We start from the raw sequence: 16,557 nt of genomic DNA, 5'->3' as shown, positions 1-16,557 counted from the left end.
AGAAAAGAAACTCCTCCCGTCACATAATAGTCAAAACACCAAATGCACAAAATAAAGAAAGAATATTAAAAGCAGTAAGGGGAAAAAGTCAAGTAACATATAAAGGCAGACCTATCAGAATCACACCAGACTTCTCGCCAGAGACTATGAAAGCCAGAAGATCCTGGACAGATGTCATACAGACCCTAAGAGAACACAAATGCCAGACCAGGTTACTGTATCCTGCAAAACTCTCAATTAACATAGATGGAGAAACAAAGATATTCCATGACAAAACCAAATTTACACAATATCTTTCTACAAATCCAGCACTACAAAGGATAATAAATGGTAAAGCCCAACATAAGGAGGCAAGCTACACCCTAGAAGAATCAAGAAACTAATCGTCTTGGCAACAAAACAAAGAGAAGAAAAGCACACAAACATAACCTCATATCCAAATATGAATATAACAGGAAGCAATAATCACTATTCCTTAATATCTCTCAACACCAATGGCCTCAACTCCCCAATAAAAAGACATAGATTAACAAACTGGATATGCAATGAGGACCCTGCATTCTGCTGCCTACAGGAAACACACCTCAGAGACAAAGACAGACACTATCTCAGAAAGAAAGGCTGGAAAACAACTTTCCAAGCAAATGGTCAGAAGAAGCAAGCTGGAGTAGCCATTCTAATATTGAATAAAATCAATTTTCATCTAAAAGTCATCAAAAAAGATAAGGAAGGACACTTCATATTCATCAAAGGAAAAATTCACCAAGATGAACTCTCAATCCTAAATATCTATGCTCCAAATACAAGGGCACCTACATACATAAAACAAACCTTACTAAAGCTCAAAACACACATTGCACCTCACACAATAATAGTAGGAGATTTCAACACCCCACTCTCATCAATAGATAAGTCATGGAAACAGAAATTAAACAGAGACATAGACAGACTAAGAGAAGTCATGAACCAAAACAAATGGACTTAACAGATATTTATAGAACATTCTATCCTAAAGCAAAAGGATATACATTCTTCTCACCACCTCATGGTACTTTCTCCAAAATTGACCATATAATTGGTCATAAAACTGGCCTCAACAGATACAGAAAGATAGAAATAATCCCATGCGTCCTATCAGACCACCACAGGCTAAAGCTGGTCTTCAATAACAATAAGGAAGGAATGCCCACATATACGAGAAAGTTGAATAATGCTCTACTCAATGATAACCTGGTCAAGGAAGAAATAAACAAAAAGAAATTAAAGACTTCTTAGAATTTAATGAAAATGAAGGTACAACATACCCAAACTTATGGGACACAATGAAAGCTGTGCTAAGAGGAAAACTCATAGCTCTGAGTGCCTGCAGAAAGAAACAGGAGAGAGCATATGTCACCAGCTTGATAGCACACCTAAAAGCTCTAGAACAAAAAGAACCAAATACACCTAGGAGGAGTAGAAGGCAGGAAATAATCAAACTCAGAGCTGAAATCAACCAAGTAGAAACAAAAAGGACCATAGAAAGAATCAACAGAACCAAAAGTTGGTTCTTTGAGAAAATCAACAAGATAGATAAACCCTTAGCCAGAGTACCTCGAGGACACAGAGAGTGTGTCCAAATTAACAAAATCAGAAATGAAAAGGGAGACATAACTACAGAATCAGAGGAAATTAAAAAAATCATCAGATCCTACTACAAAAGCCTATAGTCAACAAAACTTGAAAATCTGCAGGAAATGGACAATTTCCTAGACAGATACCAGGTACTGAAGTTAAATCAGGAACAGATAAACCAGTTAAACAACCCCATAACTCCTAAGGAAATAGAAGCAGTCATTAAAGGTCTCCCAACCAAAAAGAGCCCAGGTCCAGACGGGTTTAGTGCAGAATTCTATCAGACCTTCAGAGAAGACCTCATACCAATACTATCCATACTATTCCACAAAATTGAAACAGATGGAGCACTACCGAATTCCTTCTATGAAGCCACAATTACTCTTATACCTAAACCACACAAAGACCCAACAAAGAAAGAGAACTTCAGACCAATTTCCCTTATGAATATTGGCGAAAAAATACACAATAAAATTCTGGCAAAACCGAATCCAAGAGCACATCAAAACAATCATCCACCATGATCAAGTAGGCTTCATCCCAGGCATGCAGGGATGGTTTAATATATGGAAAACCATCAACGTCATCCATTATATAAACAAACTGAAAGAACAAGACCACATGATCATTTCATTAGATGCTGAGAAAGCATTTGACAAAATTCAACACCCTTTCATGATAAAAGTCCTGGAAAGAATAGGAATTCAAGGCCCATACCTAAACATAGTAAAAGCCATTTGCAACAAACCAGTCGCTAACATTAAATTAAATGGACAGAAACTTGAAGCAATCCTACTAAAATCAGGGACTAGACAAGGCTGCCCACTCTCTCCCTACTTATTCAATAGGGAATAGGGAGGCAAAGTTTTGAACAGACACAGAAGGAACACCCATTCAGAGCCTGCCGCACATGTGGCCCATACATATACTGTCACCCAATTAGATAAGATAGATGAAGCAAAGAAGTGCAGGCTGATAGGAACCAGATGTAGATCTCGCCTGAGAGACACAGCCAGAATACAGCAAATACATAGGCAAATGCCAGCATCAAACCACTGAACTGAGAACTGGACCCCTGTTGAAGGAATCAGAGAAAGAACTGGAAGAGCTTGAAGGGGCTCGAGACCCCATATGTACAACAATGCCAACCAACCAGAGCTTCCAGGGACTAACCCACTACCCAAAGACTATACATGGACTGACCCTGGGCTCCAACCTCATAGGTAGCAATGAATAGCCTAGTAAGAGCACCAGTGGAAGGGGAAGCCCTGGGTCCTGCCAAGACTGAACCCCCAGTGAACGTGATTGTTGGGGGGAGGGCGGTAATGGGGGGAGGATGGAGAGGGGAACACCCATATAGAAGAGGAGGGGGAGAGGTTGGGGGGATGTTGGCCGGGAAACCGGGAAAGGGAATAACAATCAAAATGTAAATAAGAAATACTCAAGTTAATAAAGAAAAAAAAAAGCTCACTAGACATGTGTGACCCAAGATGGTTGACACAGTTACATGTCCTATCACAAAGGCCTGAGTTCAGCATGCACAGTGACCCAGGACAACTATGTTTCCAGGCTCCAGTGAGTGAGTTCATTAGGTAAACAGCAGGCTTGTAGAACATGATATCAGATACAGTAGCCAGCAAAAACTGTCTAGGGAAGCTCAAGGCATCAAAGCGTCAGCTGGAGCCTTTGGTCAACAAAAACATATCCAAGGCAGAAAGTCTTCTCCTAGGTCAGACTTCCCACTAGCCATTCCCAGCACCCGCTTTGTTTATCCCTTTTGTATCAAGAAATAAAGAGTAGCTGAGTTCCCTTCCTGGGAAAGTATCTCCTACCAGTATTCAAGGATACACTGCTTCATCCATTCTGTGGTCAGGGATCTTGAAGAACACTCTGAAGACAAACATGCTTGGGTCTAACACCGGGAAGCCAACATCACTTCTCAGTGAGTTTAAACAGCATAGGACAATTTATTAGTTCAGTGTATATATTCCAACCCAGCCAATCCTGGCATTCTTCTGACCACAGAGATTCAACTTGGAACCGGATGATGATGGCTCAAAGTTTATCTGGTAACTTTTCCTGGAGCCACCAAGAAGAAACTCTTCCTCTTCCAACTGGTTTAGCAGATGGGATGTTCTCTATAAAAACAGAGCCACACTTAAGTAAGAAGGCTAAGGGACAGCCAACAATGGGCCTGGGGACGCTGCCTGATGCACTGGATCCAGCTGTGTCCACCGTCCTGTGCCATCTCAACTTCCCAAATATAGAGAATCCATAAATCTCTCCCTCCCTCACTTTAACCTATCCTGATTCCATTTGCTACTGTGTGATTTTTTTTGTTTTATGCATAATAATAAAATCAACTCATATAAAATTATTTTGTAAGGCTTTTTTTCCATTTCCTACTTTCTACTCCTTGAATTTAGCATAAAAGGCCCAGGCCCCCCCCCAAAAAAAATCTTTATGCCAACAGTAACATTGCTACACAAGGCTTTACCCAGCCACACTACTCAGACACTCCTCATAGGTGGAGTAACATTCAAATTTCCATCACTAAGATTTGACTCATGAAGCTTCAGTTGCCTCACCTATGACCCGGAAGATGATGCACTGTACAGGATTCTTTGGGTGGATGCAGTAGAAGTATATATTTACAAAGGCTCCCTTTGAAAAGTATCTGACAGCCTTTACCCCTGAAATAGCCTCGAAATACTGTAAATACCAAAAACAACAACAACAACAAAAACGGATAAAACATCGCTCAAGAGATATTACAGAATGCCTAAAATAGGTTAGGCACTGGGTTGGAAGAACGGGGGCAAATCCATAGAGAATAAAACAAATCTAAAACTCTTTCCATCATCAAGTAGATAACAGGAAAATAACACGACAGTAAGCAAAACAGAAGACAAGCTACCATTGGGCACCTGCCCCCAAAGATATGCTGTGGGGATTTATAGACAAGCATCTTTAGTTGTTGCAGTGTTAACTACCACTGGGTCAATCTCTGGAAATATCGAAAGGGAGGGAAGGAAGCATCAGGTTAAGACCCACAGGAGATGTTACCCCCTCACCAAATCCTGAACATTCGTGCGAATTAACATAGAGGAAAGAAAAGTGATCCGGGAAACAAGAACAGACTGGATAGGATACAAAAAGAGTGTTAGTGTTATTCAGAGCGCCCGAGGTGAACTTCCTAAGGCTAGCAAGTAGAATGAAGAACCATTTCTTTGTTCACTGTTTTCATCCACACATACTGACATCTAACACGCCTAGGCAATACGCAAAGACATAAATAAAAGTAATACAATACACTTGGCTTTATACTTCTTTGCACTCGAAGTGCTAAGCACAACAGAATAAATACAAGTCTGCCGAACAGAGTGAGTTTAAGGCAGTGTTGGAGACTGTTTCCACAGGTACTAAAACAAGAACTGAGAATTTAAACTTGAATCCATCAGACTTTAAATTCGTATCTCTTCAGCAAGAGGGCAGAGTGGAGAAAGGGGGAAGTGGGCAAGAAGGAGTAAGAATGGACAACAGTCGTCAAGGTAAACTAAGTCTCAGTGGCAAACACAGCCACAAACCCCTGCCCACCTCCTAGTGGGGAGGAACAGGGAGGAGGACTGCTGTCAAATGAGATCTGTAGGTAAGAGACTTGGGGTGTGATTAGACCCTTCCCAAGAGTTCCTAATCACCCCTATTCTGGCAGAGCCAGGCCTCATACGGCAGCCCGACAGCACCCACACGCCCCAAGAACGGAAGGTGCACCTTAGTGAGAGCGAGCGATCGTGGGCCCGAGGTCAGGCCCTGGGCATTCGCCTCCCGGGAGTAGCGCTGCGCGGCCGCCGAGTTGCCATGGGCCCCGGCCCTCTGGGGCGTTCCGCAGCCGCACGAACCAGCGAGGGACGCCGCACCTTCCCCGGCCTCGGCCTCATCGCTGCCCGCTGCCCCGCACGCCAGCACCAGCAGCAAGAAGACCTGAGCCAGCCCCGTACAGCAGCGGGGAGCCGGCTCTCCCGCGGGCGCAGCCATGTTGTTCCCCAGTCATGTGATCCACGGCGTCACGTGACCCGAGGTGTTTAAAGCAGTGGCTTTGGCTGACTTAAGTAATAAATAGGCTGAGACTGCTTCCAGGTAGTTTCTGGAGTTCGCCTGCTAATGCTAAAAGCATGGAAAACACAACAAAACTCTACTATATTCAAGGCCTTCCGCAAACAATGTCCCTCTCTCTAGTTTCGTGGTTGAAAACTAGTATTTATTCAGCATTTGTTTAGCACCAGTACCAAAGTACATAAACACTTCATTTTTAAAAGTACTTAATCCTCACAGTGATACTACTATATTGGGTTAACAGGACAATTAAGTGACCTGCTCAAAGCACGTATCAAACATGTGAAAACCAAAATCTAAATCCAAGGAATCTAATTTTAAGCCCAATAAGCAATTCAGGAAATGGACTCAAACAGGAAAATGAGCATAATGAATGACAATACGCTAGTGAGTGGAGTTAGGGAAATCTAGACTATAGGGATGTGTAAAATAACACTTGGACTGGTATGTTTTTTCCTCCACTGGTGAAATAGACCAATAAATACCAGATTAGAGTGTATTTAAAATGGGTTTATTGGGAACTGCCCTTGGGTGAGTTCACTGACCCCAAGGACCAAGGCCAGGGATAGCACCAAGCTGAGGATATGGAAAAAAAGAGAAAGGGCACACAGGCACATGAGGGTGGGGAGGGGGGTTGGGGGGAGACAAAAGGGGAGGGAAAGAGAGGAGGAGGAGGAAGAGGAAGAGGAGGAGAAGAAGGAAGGGGAAGGAGAAGGAGGAGGAGGAGGAGGAGGAGGAGAAGAGGAGGAGGAGGAGGAGGAGGAGGAGGAGGAGGAAGAAGAAGAAGAAACAAAGGAAGGGCAGCTAGAGGCCTACCTAACAGGGTATGCAGTAGGGACCTAAGTATGCTGAGAAAACCTGGAGGCAGGTCTCCTTTGATATATAGAATATACACCTCAGCCCCTCATCCGAGTTTCAAAACCAAACACGGACTATAACAACAGTAAGAGCATCACCTGGTAACTTACTAAAAAGACAGCACTTGGCTAAGAGAGATGGTTCAGCAGCGGAAGAGGACTAACTGCTCTTCCAGAGGACCTGTGTTCAATTCCTAGCACACACAAGGCAGCTCGCAACTGTAACTCCAAGACCTGACACCTTCACACTGATACACATGCAGACAAAACACCAATGCACAAAAATAAAAAAAATAATAAGTAGTTTTTTAAATGCAATAGTTTGGGGTTGGGGATTTAGCTCAGTGGTAGAGTGCTTGCCTAGCAAACACAAGTCCCTGGGTTCGGTCCCCAGCTCCGGAAAAAAAAAAAGAAAAGAAAAGAAAAATGCAATAGTTTGTCAGAATCCATGGAAAGAGGCCACAGCATAGAAGGGGGTCAGTGCAGGTGTGTTCCAAGGTCAGAGGACACCGCGTATCCTGATCTGTGGCTCTGTTTTTGAGACACTGTGTGAACTTGGAACTAAGCTGGAAGCCAGGAAACCCAAGTTCTCCTAATATTCTGGTCCATTTTGAAGATTCGATGGGATTTGATGCTTGTTTGTTTGTTTGTTTTGTTTTTGTTTTTTTTTTCGATAGAGTTGTAAACATAGTTCAGGCTGGCTTCGAACTCCTGAACCTGCTGCCTCAGCCTACAGAGAGCTGGTGTTACAAGCCTATGCAACCATACCTGACTCATATTGAAGTTTAGTAGTGATTGTTCTACAGATCACCAGCAAACAGATTGTAACACACACACAAAAGTAAGATGAAAGGGGAGTCTACAGATTAGAACACACACAACAATGGACTTGTGTGGCAGTGTCTTGGTTAGGGTTTCTATGGTTGCGGCAAAGCGCCATGACCAAAAGCAAGTTGTGGAGGACAGGGTTTGTCAGGCTTACACTTCCACATTGCTGCTCATCTCTAAGGAAGTCAGAACAAGAACTCAAACAGGACAGGATCCTAGAGGGAGGTGCTGATGTAGAAGCCATGCTATAGAGGGGTGCTGCTTTCTGGCATGTTCCTAGGGGTTTGCTCAGTCTACTTTCTTACATAACCCAGGATGACTGGCCCAAGCATGGCACCACCCACAATGGATTGGGCCCTCCATCGATCACTGATTGAGAAAATACCTTAAGGTAGGATCTGTGTAAGGCAAGTCCTTAACTGAGACTCCTTCCTCTCTTATGACTCTATCTTGTGCCAAGTTGGCAGAAAACCAGCCAGAATAGGTGGCAGCTCCTCTTAATATCAAATATTTTGCAAGTTGATGCCAGAGAGTCCATGAAACTCAGGAGTCTGAGACTAATCTCAGTGCTATGTCAAAAAGAAAAAAAAAGATACAGTAATGTACTAATCAAACCTAATACATGTACATGAACAAGACTTTTAATTATGTTTATTTTTATGTTATGATTGTTTTTCCTGCATGTACGTCTGTTCACTCTCTAGCCATTGATTTCATTTTTTTAAAAGAATTAATTCATTTGAAGGATAGAGAGATGGCTCGGCCATTAAGGTCACAGTTCACTGGATTCAGGTTCCGTTTCTTGCATCCACATGGAGGCTTACGAGCCTTTGTAAGTCCAGTTTCAAAGGACCAGGCGTGCAATGCAATGCACTCTACACTGATGCAGATAAAACTTTCAATATTAAAATATTCCTTTCCCAATGCATGCACATAGGAAAACTCTATAAAAGCTCATAGCTGAAGATTTGACTCCTTAACCCAAAAAAGGAGGGATACATGGAAGACGAGTCATGACCTGATAATTGTGGTAACTGGTTGATGAGTGTGTGAGTCCTTAATGGATTATTCTAACATACTTTTAAAAATTTTAATACAAGGGTCTTTTCTCCATGTTGTCAGTTTTGCAGAAGTTGATCAAAGGGTTTCATACATTCCTTCCTTTATATAACAAACAGCTGGCAAGAAATCTATTGCTATCCCATTGTTTTGACTTGGTGAGGTTAAAATGCCATTGCACAAACCAAAGCTGTCTGTGTACGCTCTACATAGAATAGAGTCCAGGTCAAGGATAACCTTTGTTTTTTCCCTTTCAAAAAGTCAGCACTGGGATGTTTGTGACTCAAAAACTTCAAATTCGTTGCCTCAGGGTTCACACTTCTATTACTGTGATAAAGCACCATGACCCAAAGCATCTTGGGGAGAATCTTTACTGCAGCTTACACTTCTACATCACTGATGGAATTTCTGAAGGAACATGGGGCAGTATTGCTGTAAAATTATTTTAAAAAATGCCATCTTTTATCCCACACTAGGTCTGACACCACAGTGCCCCAAGATATCTGGTAGATGTCTTCATCTCAGTCAGCAAAGCCTTTCACCCACTTTACTCTATCCCATATCACACTGCTGATGGCTTCTCTCTGAGCCTGGCAACAATCTCTCCACCCATCTAGTTCCCAAGGCAGGTGGCCACCACGCCAGAAATATACATCCCAATTCCGTGGCGGCCTAGTGTCTCCAGCCACCCCATACTCCCTTGAACTTAAATCACCACGTAAAAGAGCACACAACACAATAACCTCTGATCCAAGTGATAAGATATAATTGCCCACCTAGACATACAAAGCCCGGTATACATCCATACCTTAAGAATGAAGAACATGCCCTACAGACATGCCTACATTCCAACACTATGGAGGCATTTTGTCCAATAAGATGCCTTCTCTCCAGATGACCCTAGCTTGTATCAAGTTGTATTTTTGTGACCTTTCCTGTTCTTTCTCTCTAACAAGACTCAGGTCCTTAAAGTACCATGTGCACAGTGATTTATGGAGAGAACAAAAGCCAGAGTGTTCAGAACAGTTAAGAGAGAGCAAAGTAATTCAGGATCCTGACAGCTTTACTATAAGCAATTTTGGTGCCCCTGCTCTGTTTGTTAAGACCCCCAAAGATTTCTCCCACTGAGTAGGATTAATATCCCTGAGAAGTTAGAATCTCCTCTTCCTTGGTAGTCCCTGAACAAAGAAAAAACACAATGCCCTGTATTAGTGACTTTTCTGTTGCTGTGATAAGATGCCATGACCAGAAACAGCTTAAAGAATAACATTTATTTTGGATTATGGCTCTAGAGGGCCAGAGTGCATGATGGCAGACATGGCTTGGCAGCAAGAGCAAGAAGCTGGCTGGTCACATTTTCATCCAGACACAGGAAACAGAAAGAGTGACCCAGACATAAAGCAAAGATATAAACTCTCCAAGCCTTCCCCACAGGGATTTACCTGCTCCAGAAAGGCCTAGAAGTTGCATAACCCCCTTAAACAGCCCCACCAACTGGGGACCAAGTATTCACACACAAGGAGTCTATAGGGTACGTTTTTCATTCAGACTTCCACATGCCCTAATGTCAGCATGGATTGTAGTTCAACAAGATACAGATCTTGTTGCTGAGTCTACAGATATAGAACACTAAACTGGTACCAGAACCTTCTACAGACAGAATGGACCGAATCCCCAGTGAGTTAATGGCAGTGAAAATAAATGGGCCTATCTATACTGCTTCCTTAAGTCACATGTTCTTTCCCTTTGAGAGTGAAGTGCCATGCGGAGTCTCTGTTTGAATGTATATGTCACATCCTTATAGGCAGCTCCATCTCCACAAAGAGTCGCCTCAACCACACTTTAGATACTACCTGCCTTCCAAAGATTCCTGTGATGGATGCTTGGTTACCAGTGTGGCAGAGTTGAGGCACTGGAACCCATGAGATGTGGGATCTGATAGAAGGTGTTGCTCTTGCAAGGAAGGAAGTAATGTTTGTGATGGACTGAGCGGTTATAAATTAAAACCACCCCATTCACTTGACTCTTTCTGTATATGGTTCTTTTCTTTCCCTCTTTGCCATGAGTGTGGTCAAGAAGGGCCCTCAGCAGCAGCTGACAGATGGGCCCTTGGTTAAAGTTTAATTTTATTATTATTGTAATGAGGGATGAATGGGGTGGGGGCCAGAGGAAAACTTGAGTGAGCCAGTTCACTTCTTCTACCATGAAATCAGAGGATCAAACTCAGATTATCAGGCTTGTGTGGCAAGCGCTTTGACCTGATAAGTTGTCCTAACACCCTGTCCTGGAGACTGCTCATCTTAGGGTAAATCTATGTTTACACCTTAGCCTTGAAAACACTGAGCTGAATAAATCCCTTCGTTTACAAATTGTCCAATCTTGGTACTTTGTTGTAGCAACAGAAAGCTAAGACAATCTCTAAGCCAACATTTCTTATGCACTTGCCGTAAGTCAACCTTACTCGTTATGAAATCAGTTGCTTTCTCTTGATATGGCATAAACTTACCCTTGCTATAACTTAACTCCTTCACTGAGAACTGAGTCTTCTGGTTAGATGAATACGTGTGAGTAGCCTGTATAGCACGCATTCTACAAGCTCCCAAGGAGTGATTCTGGCTGAAGCTGTAGGAAGCAGGGGCAAGGATGGGGGAATCTTGGGGCTGGAGAGAAGGCTCGATGGTTAAGATCACTAACTGCACTTCCGGAGAACCTGAGTTCAATTCCTAACAACGATATGGTGGGTCACAACCGTCTGTAATGGGATCTGATGCCCTCTTCTGGTGTGTCTGAAGACAGTAACACATACATAACATAAATAAATACATCTTTAAAATGTATCGCAAAACTTTTCAGGGTGGCTGTAGAAATCGCTCAGGGTTTAAGAACGTGTACTGCTCTTACAAGTGTGATTCTCAGCACTTACACCAAGTGGCCTACACAGGTATCTGTAACTCAAACTCCAGGGAACCTAATGCCCTTTTCTGGCCTCCACACGCACCTGCATTCACCTAGATATACCATCCATGACACTCACACATCTACACAATTAAAAAAAAATCTTATAATAAACTACTCCTCTGATGGTACACATCTGGTTAGAGTTTTACCTTTCACAAATAATGATTTTTTTTCTTCCTGTATACACTCTTCTTCGGACACAAGTTAGTTTCATTTCTCTTGGGTATATACTAGGAGGGAGGCTGTTGCGTCTTGGGGCAAATCTGGTTACATTTCTGGAGAGCCGCCAAACTGTTGTCCGATGCATCTGCACCATGGGAACCTTCTACCAGCAATGTGTGTGGTTTCACCTTCTGCATGAGGTAGTTAACTCTTGTGTCTCCTCTAGAGTAAAATCCCATTTTCCACCATTAGTCCTAGCACATTTGTAGTCATTTTATACCGAGATTGGATCTTGGATTAATCCAGCATCTGAGAGGATGTAGAGGCAGGGAGTTAGGAGCAAAGCCACTAATGTTTTGAACAAAAAGACTTTGCAGTATTCGGTATTTTACCACAGGAAGGAACTGCCGGCTTTCAGAAGAGAGGGTGTTTCCGCTAGCTCCCTCCATGGTCCCAAGGGAGTATAGAGAACCATTTTTTTTTTTTTTTTGGTACTGCGTGTGTCAATGCCCCCACCGTGCTCATTGCTTTTTATTGTGGTACATCTGCTCCATTCGCTACAATAATAATAAAATTAAATTTTAACCAAAGCCCCATCTGTCAGCCACTGCTCTTGGACCAGACTACAACATGGAAAGAGGGAAGGAAAACAGCCCAGTGGAGGGAAAAACAAGTGAATGGGGGTGGTTTGATTCATAACCACTCCGTTCTTCAAAACCATTGTAGAAATAGCAAAAGGAGGGGGAACAAGAAGGAGCCAGTAGGAAAATACGAGTCTGACATGTGGGGTGAAGGGAGAACAGAATGACACTGGGTAGGAAGAGCTTCTGGGTCTGGTGCTGTGTGAAGAATACCAAGGTCAGTGCAGTCAGGAGCTCCAGAACAAAGGCCATATTGTGGGAGAGGGAAGCACCGAGCTCAGTCATCTAACCCTACCTTTCCCTTCATGTTCAGTCATTGGCTGGGGCTGACCCTGAAGAGCATTGGTCATTGCTTTTAGTTTGATCACTGAAAAATGTCTGTACACTTCACAGTGCACTCTCTCTCTCTGCGCACACCTACTGACTGCCGTACACAACCCACAGTGCTCTGGTTTATCTGCCTGCAAGTTTTTCTTTGTTCGCCATGTTTCAGCCACTGTTTTCTTGGTGCTCATAGGGCACATCAAGTATAATGCTACCTCGGGGTCTCTGTATGTGCTGTTCTTCCTACCTGGATGCTTTAACCTTTTCATGGCTGGTCCTTTTTTAGCCATCATGCCTCAGCATGAAGTAGCAAGTTCAGGGAGGTTGTCCTTGATTGCCAAACATAATCATTCCATTTTCTGCTCTCACAACACCCTCTGTCTGCACTCGGATTGTCACTCCCTACAAGGATGGTGATTGCTTTTTCTATTTTCTGTGGAGACAGAATTCAATGCTGTAGTCTTAATGCCTAAAACACTTGATATCTGTTCTAGTTTGCTCATCAGTTACTGGGATAAATACCACGACTAAAACAAACTTAGGGATTGCACTTCAAGGTCACAATCCAGTACTGAGGGAAGTCAGGGCAGAAACTCAAGCAGGAATTGAAGCAGGAATCATGGAATAATGATGCTTGCTGACTCACTCGCTAATGTGTTCAGCTAGCTTTCTCATATAGCCTAGGTCCACCTGCCTAAAGATGGTGCCACACACAATGGGCTGGTCCCTCTTTTATCAATCATCAATTGAGACAATTCCTTACAGACTTGGCCATGGGCCAATCTGAATAAAGAAAAATTTTCATTTAAAGTCCTCTCTTTCTAGGACAACAGTGAAAATGAAAAATTAACCAACAGTGTGTATAAGTATTAAGTAAACATTTAGTAAATAAATGAATAAATGTATAGTCAGTATTGTAAACTTTCATTATATTCCAGGCACAGGAGATATTCAAGGAATGAAATAGGAAGACATTTTTGCCTTTATGGAACTGACATTAAGTTCTGGAAACATATGAAATACTTAGGGAATATTATTTAATACAATAGAATAGCTGAAGATTATTAACTATGGTTATTAATATGACAAACTTATTTTATATAAAAAATAAAAATGTCAATTTACTTAAACAAGACATTTTTTCTTAATATCTTAAATAAAAGAAAGAGATGGAAATAATTAAGGGTAAGAAAATCCTGCTATGCTGTTCTCTGTCCAGACTCTCCTTAAAGTCTTATGTGGTTAGAAAAAAAAATATTAACTTCAGCATTTTATGGGTTTTTTCCCTATTTGGGACAAGGTCTTGCTAAGTTGTTTCAGATTCCTGGGCTCAAGTAAGCCTCTGACTCACCCTCCCAAAGTAGCTTGAATAACAAGAGTCCAGCATTATGCCTAGCATTAAACTTTCTAGTTTTGCTAACTTTGTGCTATACATTATGGGAGAAAGTTATAGATGGAGGCTTTCATTTATGTTTAATCTCCTCTCATTCAAATACTTAAGGTCTTTTTCTTTGAAAGGAAACATGGAGGGAGGGAGAGAGAAACTTCTTTAGAATGTAAAGAAAGGATTAACTTCGTTTCCGTTTTTAAGATTTAATTTTTATTTTATGCGTGTGAGTGTTTTGCCTGCATGCATGTATATGCACCATGTATGCACCTCATGCTCTCAAAAGCATCAGATCCCCTGTAATTGGAGTTATAGATGTAGCTGCCATGTGGGTGCAAAGAAAGGAACCCAGGTTTTCTGTGAGCGAAGGAAGTGCTCTTAACTGCTGAGCCATCTCCTCAGCCCCCCTTCCTCCTTTTTAGACAAAATCTCACTGTGTAGCAATCCCAAAACTAGAACTCCCATATATATATATATATATATATATATATATATATATTAGACTGGTCTTGAATTCATAGATATTCTCTTGCCTTTATCTCCCAAGTGCTGAGATTAAGGTTTAAAGGTGCAGGACACCACATCAGGTTTCTTTGTTTGATTTGCCTTTTATTTTATGATAATTTTTTAATTCTTTGAGAATTCCATGTAATATGTTTTGATCATATTCACTCTCCCTCAGCTCCTCCTAGACCTACCCCAACTCTCTCTACCTGTCCAACTTTATGTTCTCTCCCTCTCCTTTTGTTGTTGTTTATTGTTTGTTTTGTTTTGTTTAATACATCAAGCCCAGTTCTTATTGCCCAGTTACTCTTGGGATCCATCCTGATGTATGTTCAGATACTGAGTGCCACACCACCAAAGAAACAATTGACTCTCCCTCAGCAGCTATCTAATGTCAATAATACTTCAGCAGCGAGGACTTCGTGCTCAATGTCTGCCTTATGCTAGTACTTTGTCTGACTAGAGCTTGCACATGTCTTCTGCATACTGTCACAGTCGCTATGCATTTATATGTGTAACTGCCCTGTTGCACCCAGAAAGCACTGTTTAATTTAAGTCATCCCCTCTTACACTCTTTGCACTCCCTCTTCCATAAAGATCTCTGGGCTCTTAGGGGAGGGGTTTGACATAGACCTCCCATTTGGAGATAAGAGCTTTGAAGTCTTTTACTCTCTGCACATTGATCAGCTGTGAGTTACCATGTTAATTAGCATCTATTGCAAGAAGCTTCTCTGGTGAAGGTTGGGAACTCCAGTGATCTATGAGTCTAACAATAAGTCATTAGGGATCATTTTAAGATTGTATTCATCTGGCAGAATCATGATCATGGGGTTTTCGCTAAGGTCTATGACCTATCTAGTCACTGTTCATTGGCCTTGTGAACAGTACTGTGTATGGTTTCCATTTAATGGAGCAAGACTTTAATCCAAGCAGAACATTGTTGGTTGCTCCCAAGACATTTCTGCCACTATTACATCGGTGGGCATATCTTGCTAGGCTAACGGTTATGATAGCTCTGAACTGAATGAGACTTTTCTCTTCCAGTAGTATGCGTAGTACCTTCCAGCACTTTAAACGATCTAGGAAAGATTATCCTTCCGGATAATATCTATGTTTATAACTCTGTAAATAAGAGATGTCTTCAGTAATATGGTCTTAGCATCTGAAAGGTAACCCAAGAACAATGGCAATAGTAGGTATTGATCTTTGAAACTCTATGTAACTCCGCTAGTCATTAGCTTGGAGAGCACTGAACCCCATTCCTGGTCCTGAGGGTCTTATTAGATAGTATGTGATAGCTAATTGGGGGTCTTGTGAGTAACTCCATTTAAACTTTTTTATATATGTATATTTTAGGAAACATCTTACAATAGTGGGTTTCCACATGGGTTTTCAAAAGACTTTCAGTGTTAGGTTTTCCATATTCTTTTCCTACCAAGCCCTGCAAACCTATTCCATTTAATTCTTTCTGTTTCATTACCACCACCTCATCCCTTTATGATTCTATATTCTACAGGAATCCTGTTTTTAATTTTTGAAACTTTGTCTCATTATGTAGACCTAGCTTTCTTAGATGTCACTATGGAGCCCAGTCTGGCCTGGACCCCCTTAACTCCTCTGCCTCAGCCTCCCAAACGCTGGGCAATGAAAGCAAAATAGCACAGAACAGAACTGTGAATCAAGGCTGGTTTGGAATATGCACCAGCTCCATAGATCCTCACAGCAGGTGCTCTTCAGACCCGCATGGTGGCTTCCCTGTTTCACTCTCTGTGTCACCAAACTCTGCCTGTACACTTGTGTCTTTTCCTGTTTGCTTGCCTTCTTCTACTTCCCCTTCTTTTGCACTAAAAAAAAATACTTACCTTCATAGTTTCTACTTACAGTTCCTGTTTCAAACAACCCCCGACCGACCTTCTGTGGCCCCACTCTACCTCTATGCCTTTTGCTACAGTGACAATCAAGGTATCAAGTTCCCTATTTAGCTGCTGTAAAGGGGAAGCCTGGTTTGCTTTGCTTTCTCTCAGTACAAAACACCATACACCCAAATGGGAGCCTGTGGTTTGGGTGCACTTGAATGGGAAACCCATTCATACTGCTGTAATTAGGTCAA

At 42.0% G+C, this 16,557-nt stretch overlaps 1 protein-coding gene across 1 annotated transcript in view; it reads right to left on the bottom strand.

The window, feature by feature from the left end:
• Sumf1 (sulfatase modifying factor 1) overlaps positions 1-5,660 on the bottom strand; it is a 79,512-nt gene extending 73,852 nt beyond the window's left edge. The window contains exon 1 of the mRNA XM_032905995.1: positions 5,386-5,660. Coding sequence (XP_032761886.1) covers positions 5,386-5,649 — 264 coding nt within the window. The 5' untranslated portion in view covers positions 5,650-5,660. The remainder of the gene's footprint in view (positions 1-5,385) is intronic.
• Positions 5,661-16,557: the final 10,897 nt, after the last annotated feature.

Source organism: Rattus rattus, chromosome 6, assembly GCF_011064425.1.
Source record: "Rattus rattus isolate New Zealand chromosome 6, Rrattus_CSIRO_v1, whole genome shotgun sequence".
Lineage (NCBI taxonomy): Eukaryota > Metazoa > Chordata > Mammalia > Rodentia > Muridae > Rattus > Rattus rattus.
Note: the sequence above shows the minus strand (reverse complement) of the source record. Positions and strands in the feature narration are given on the sequence as shown.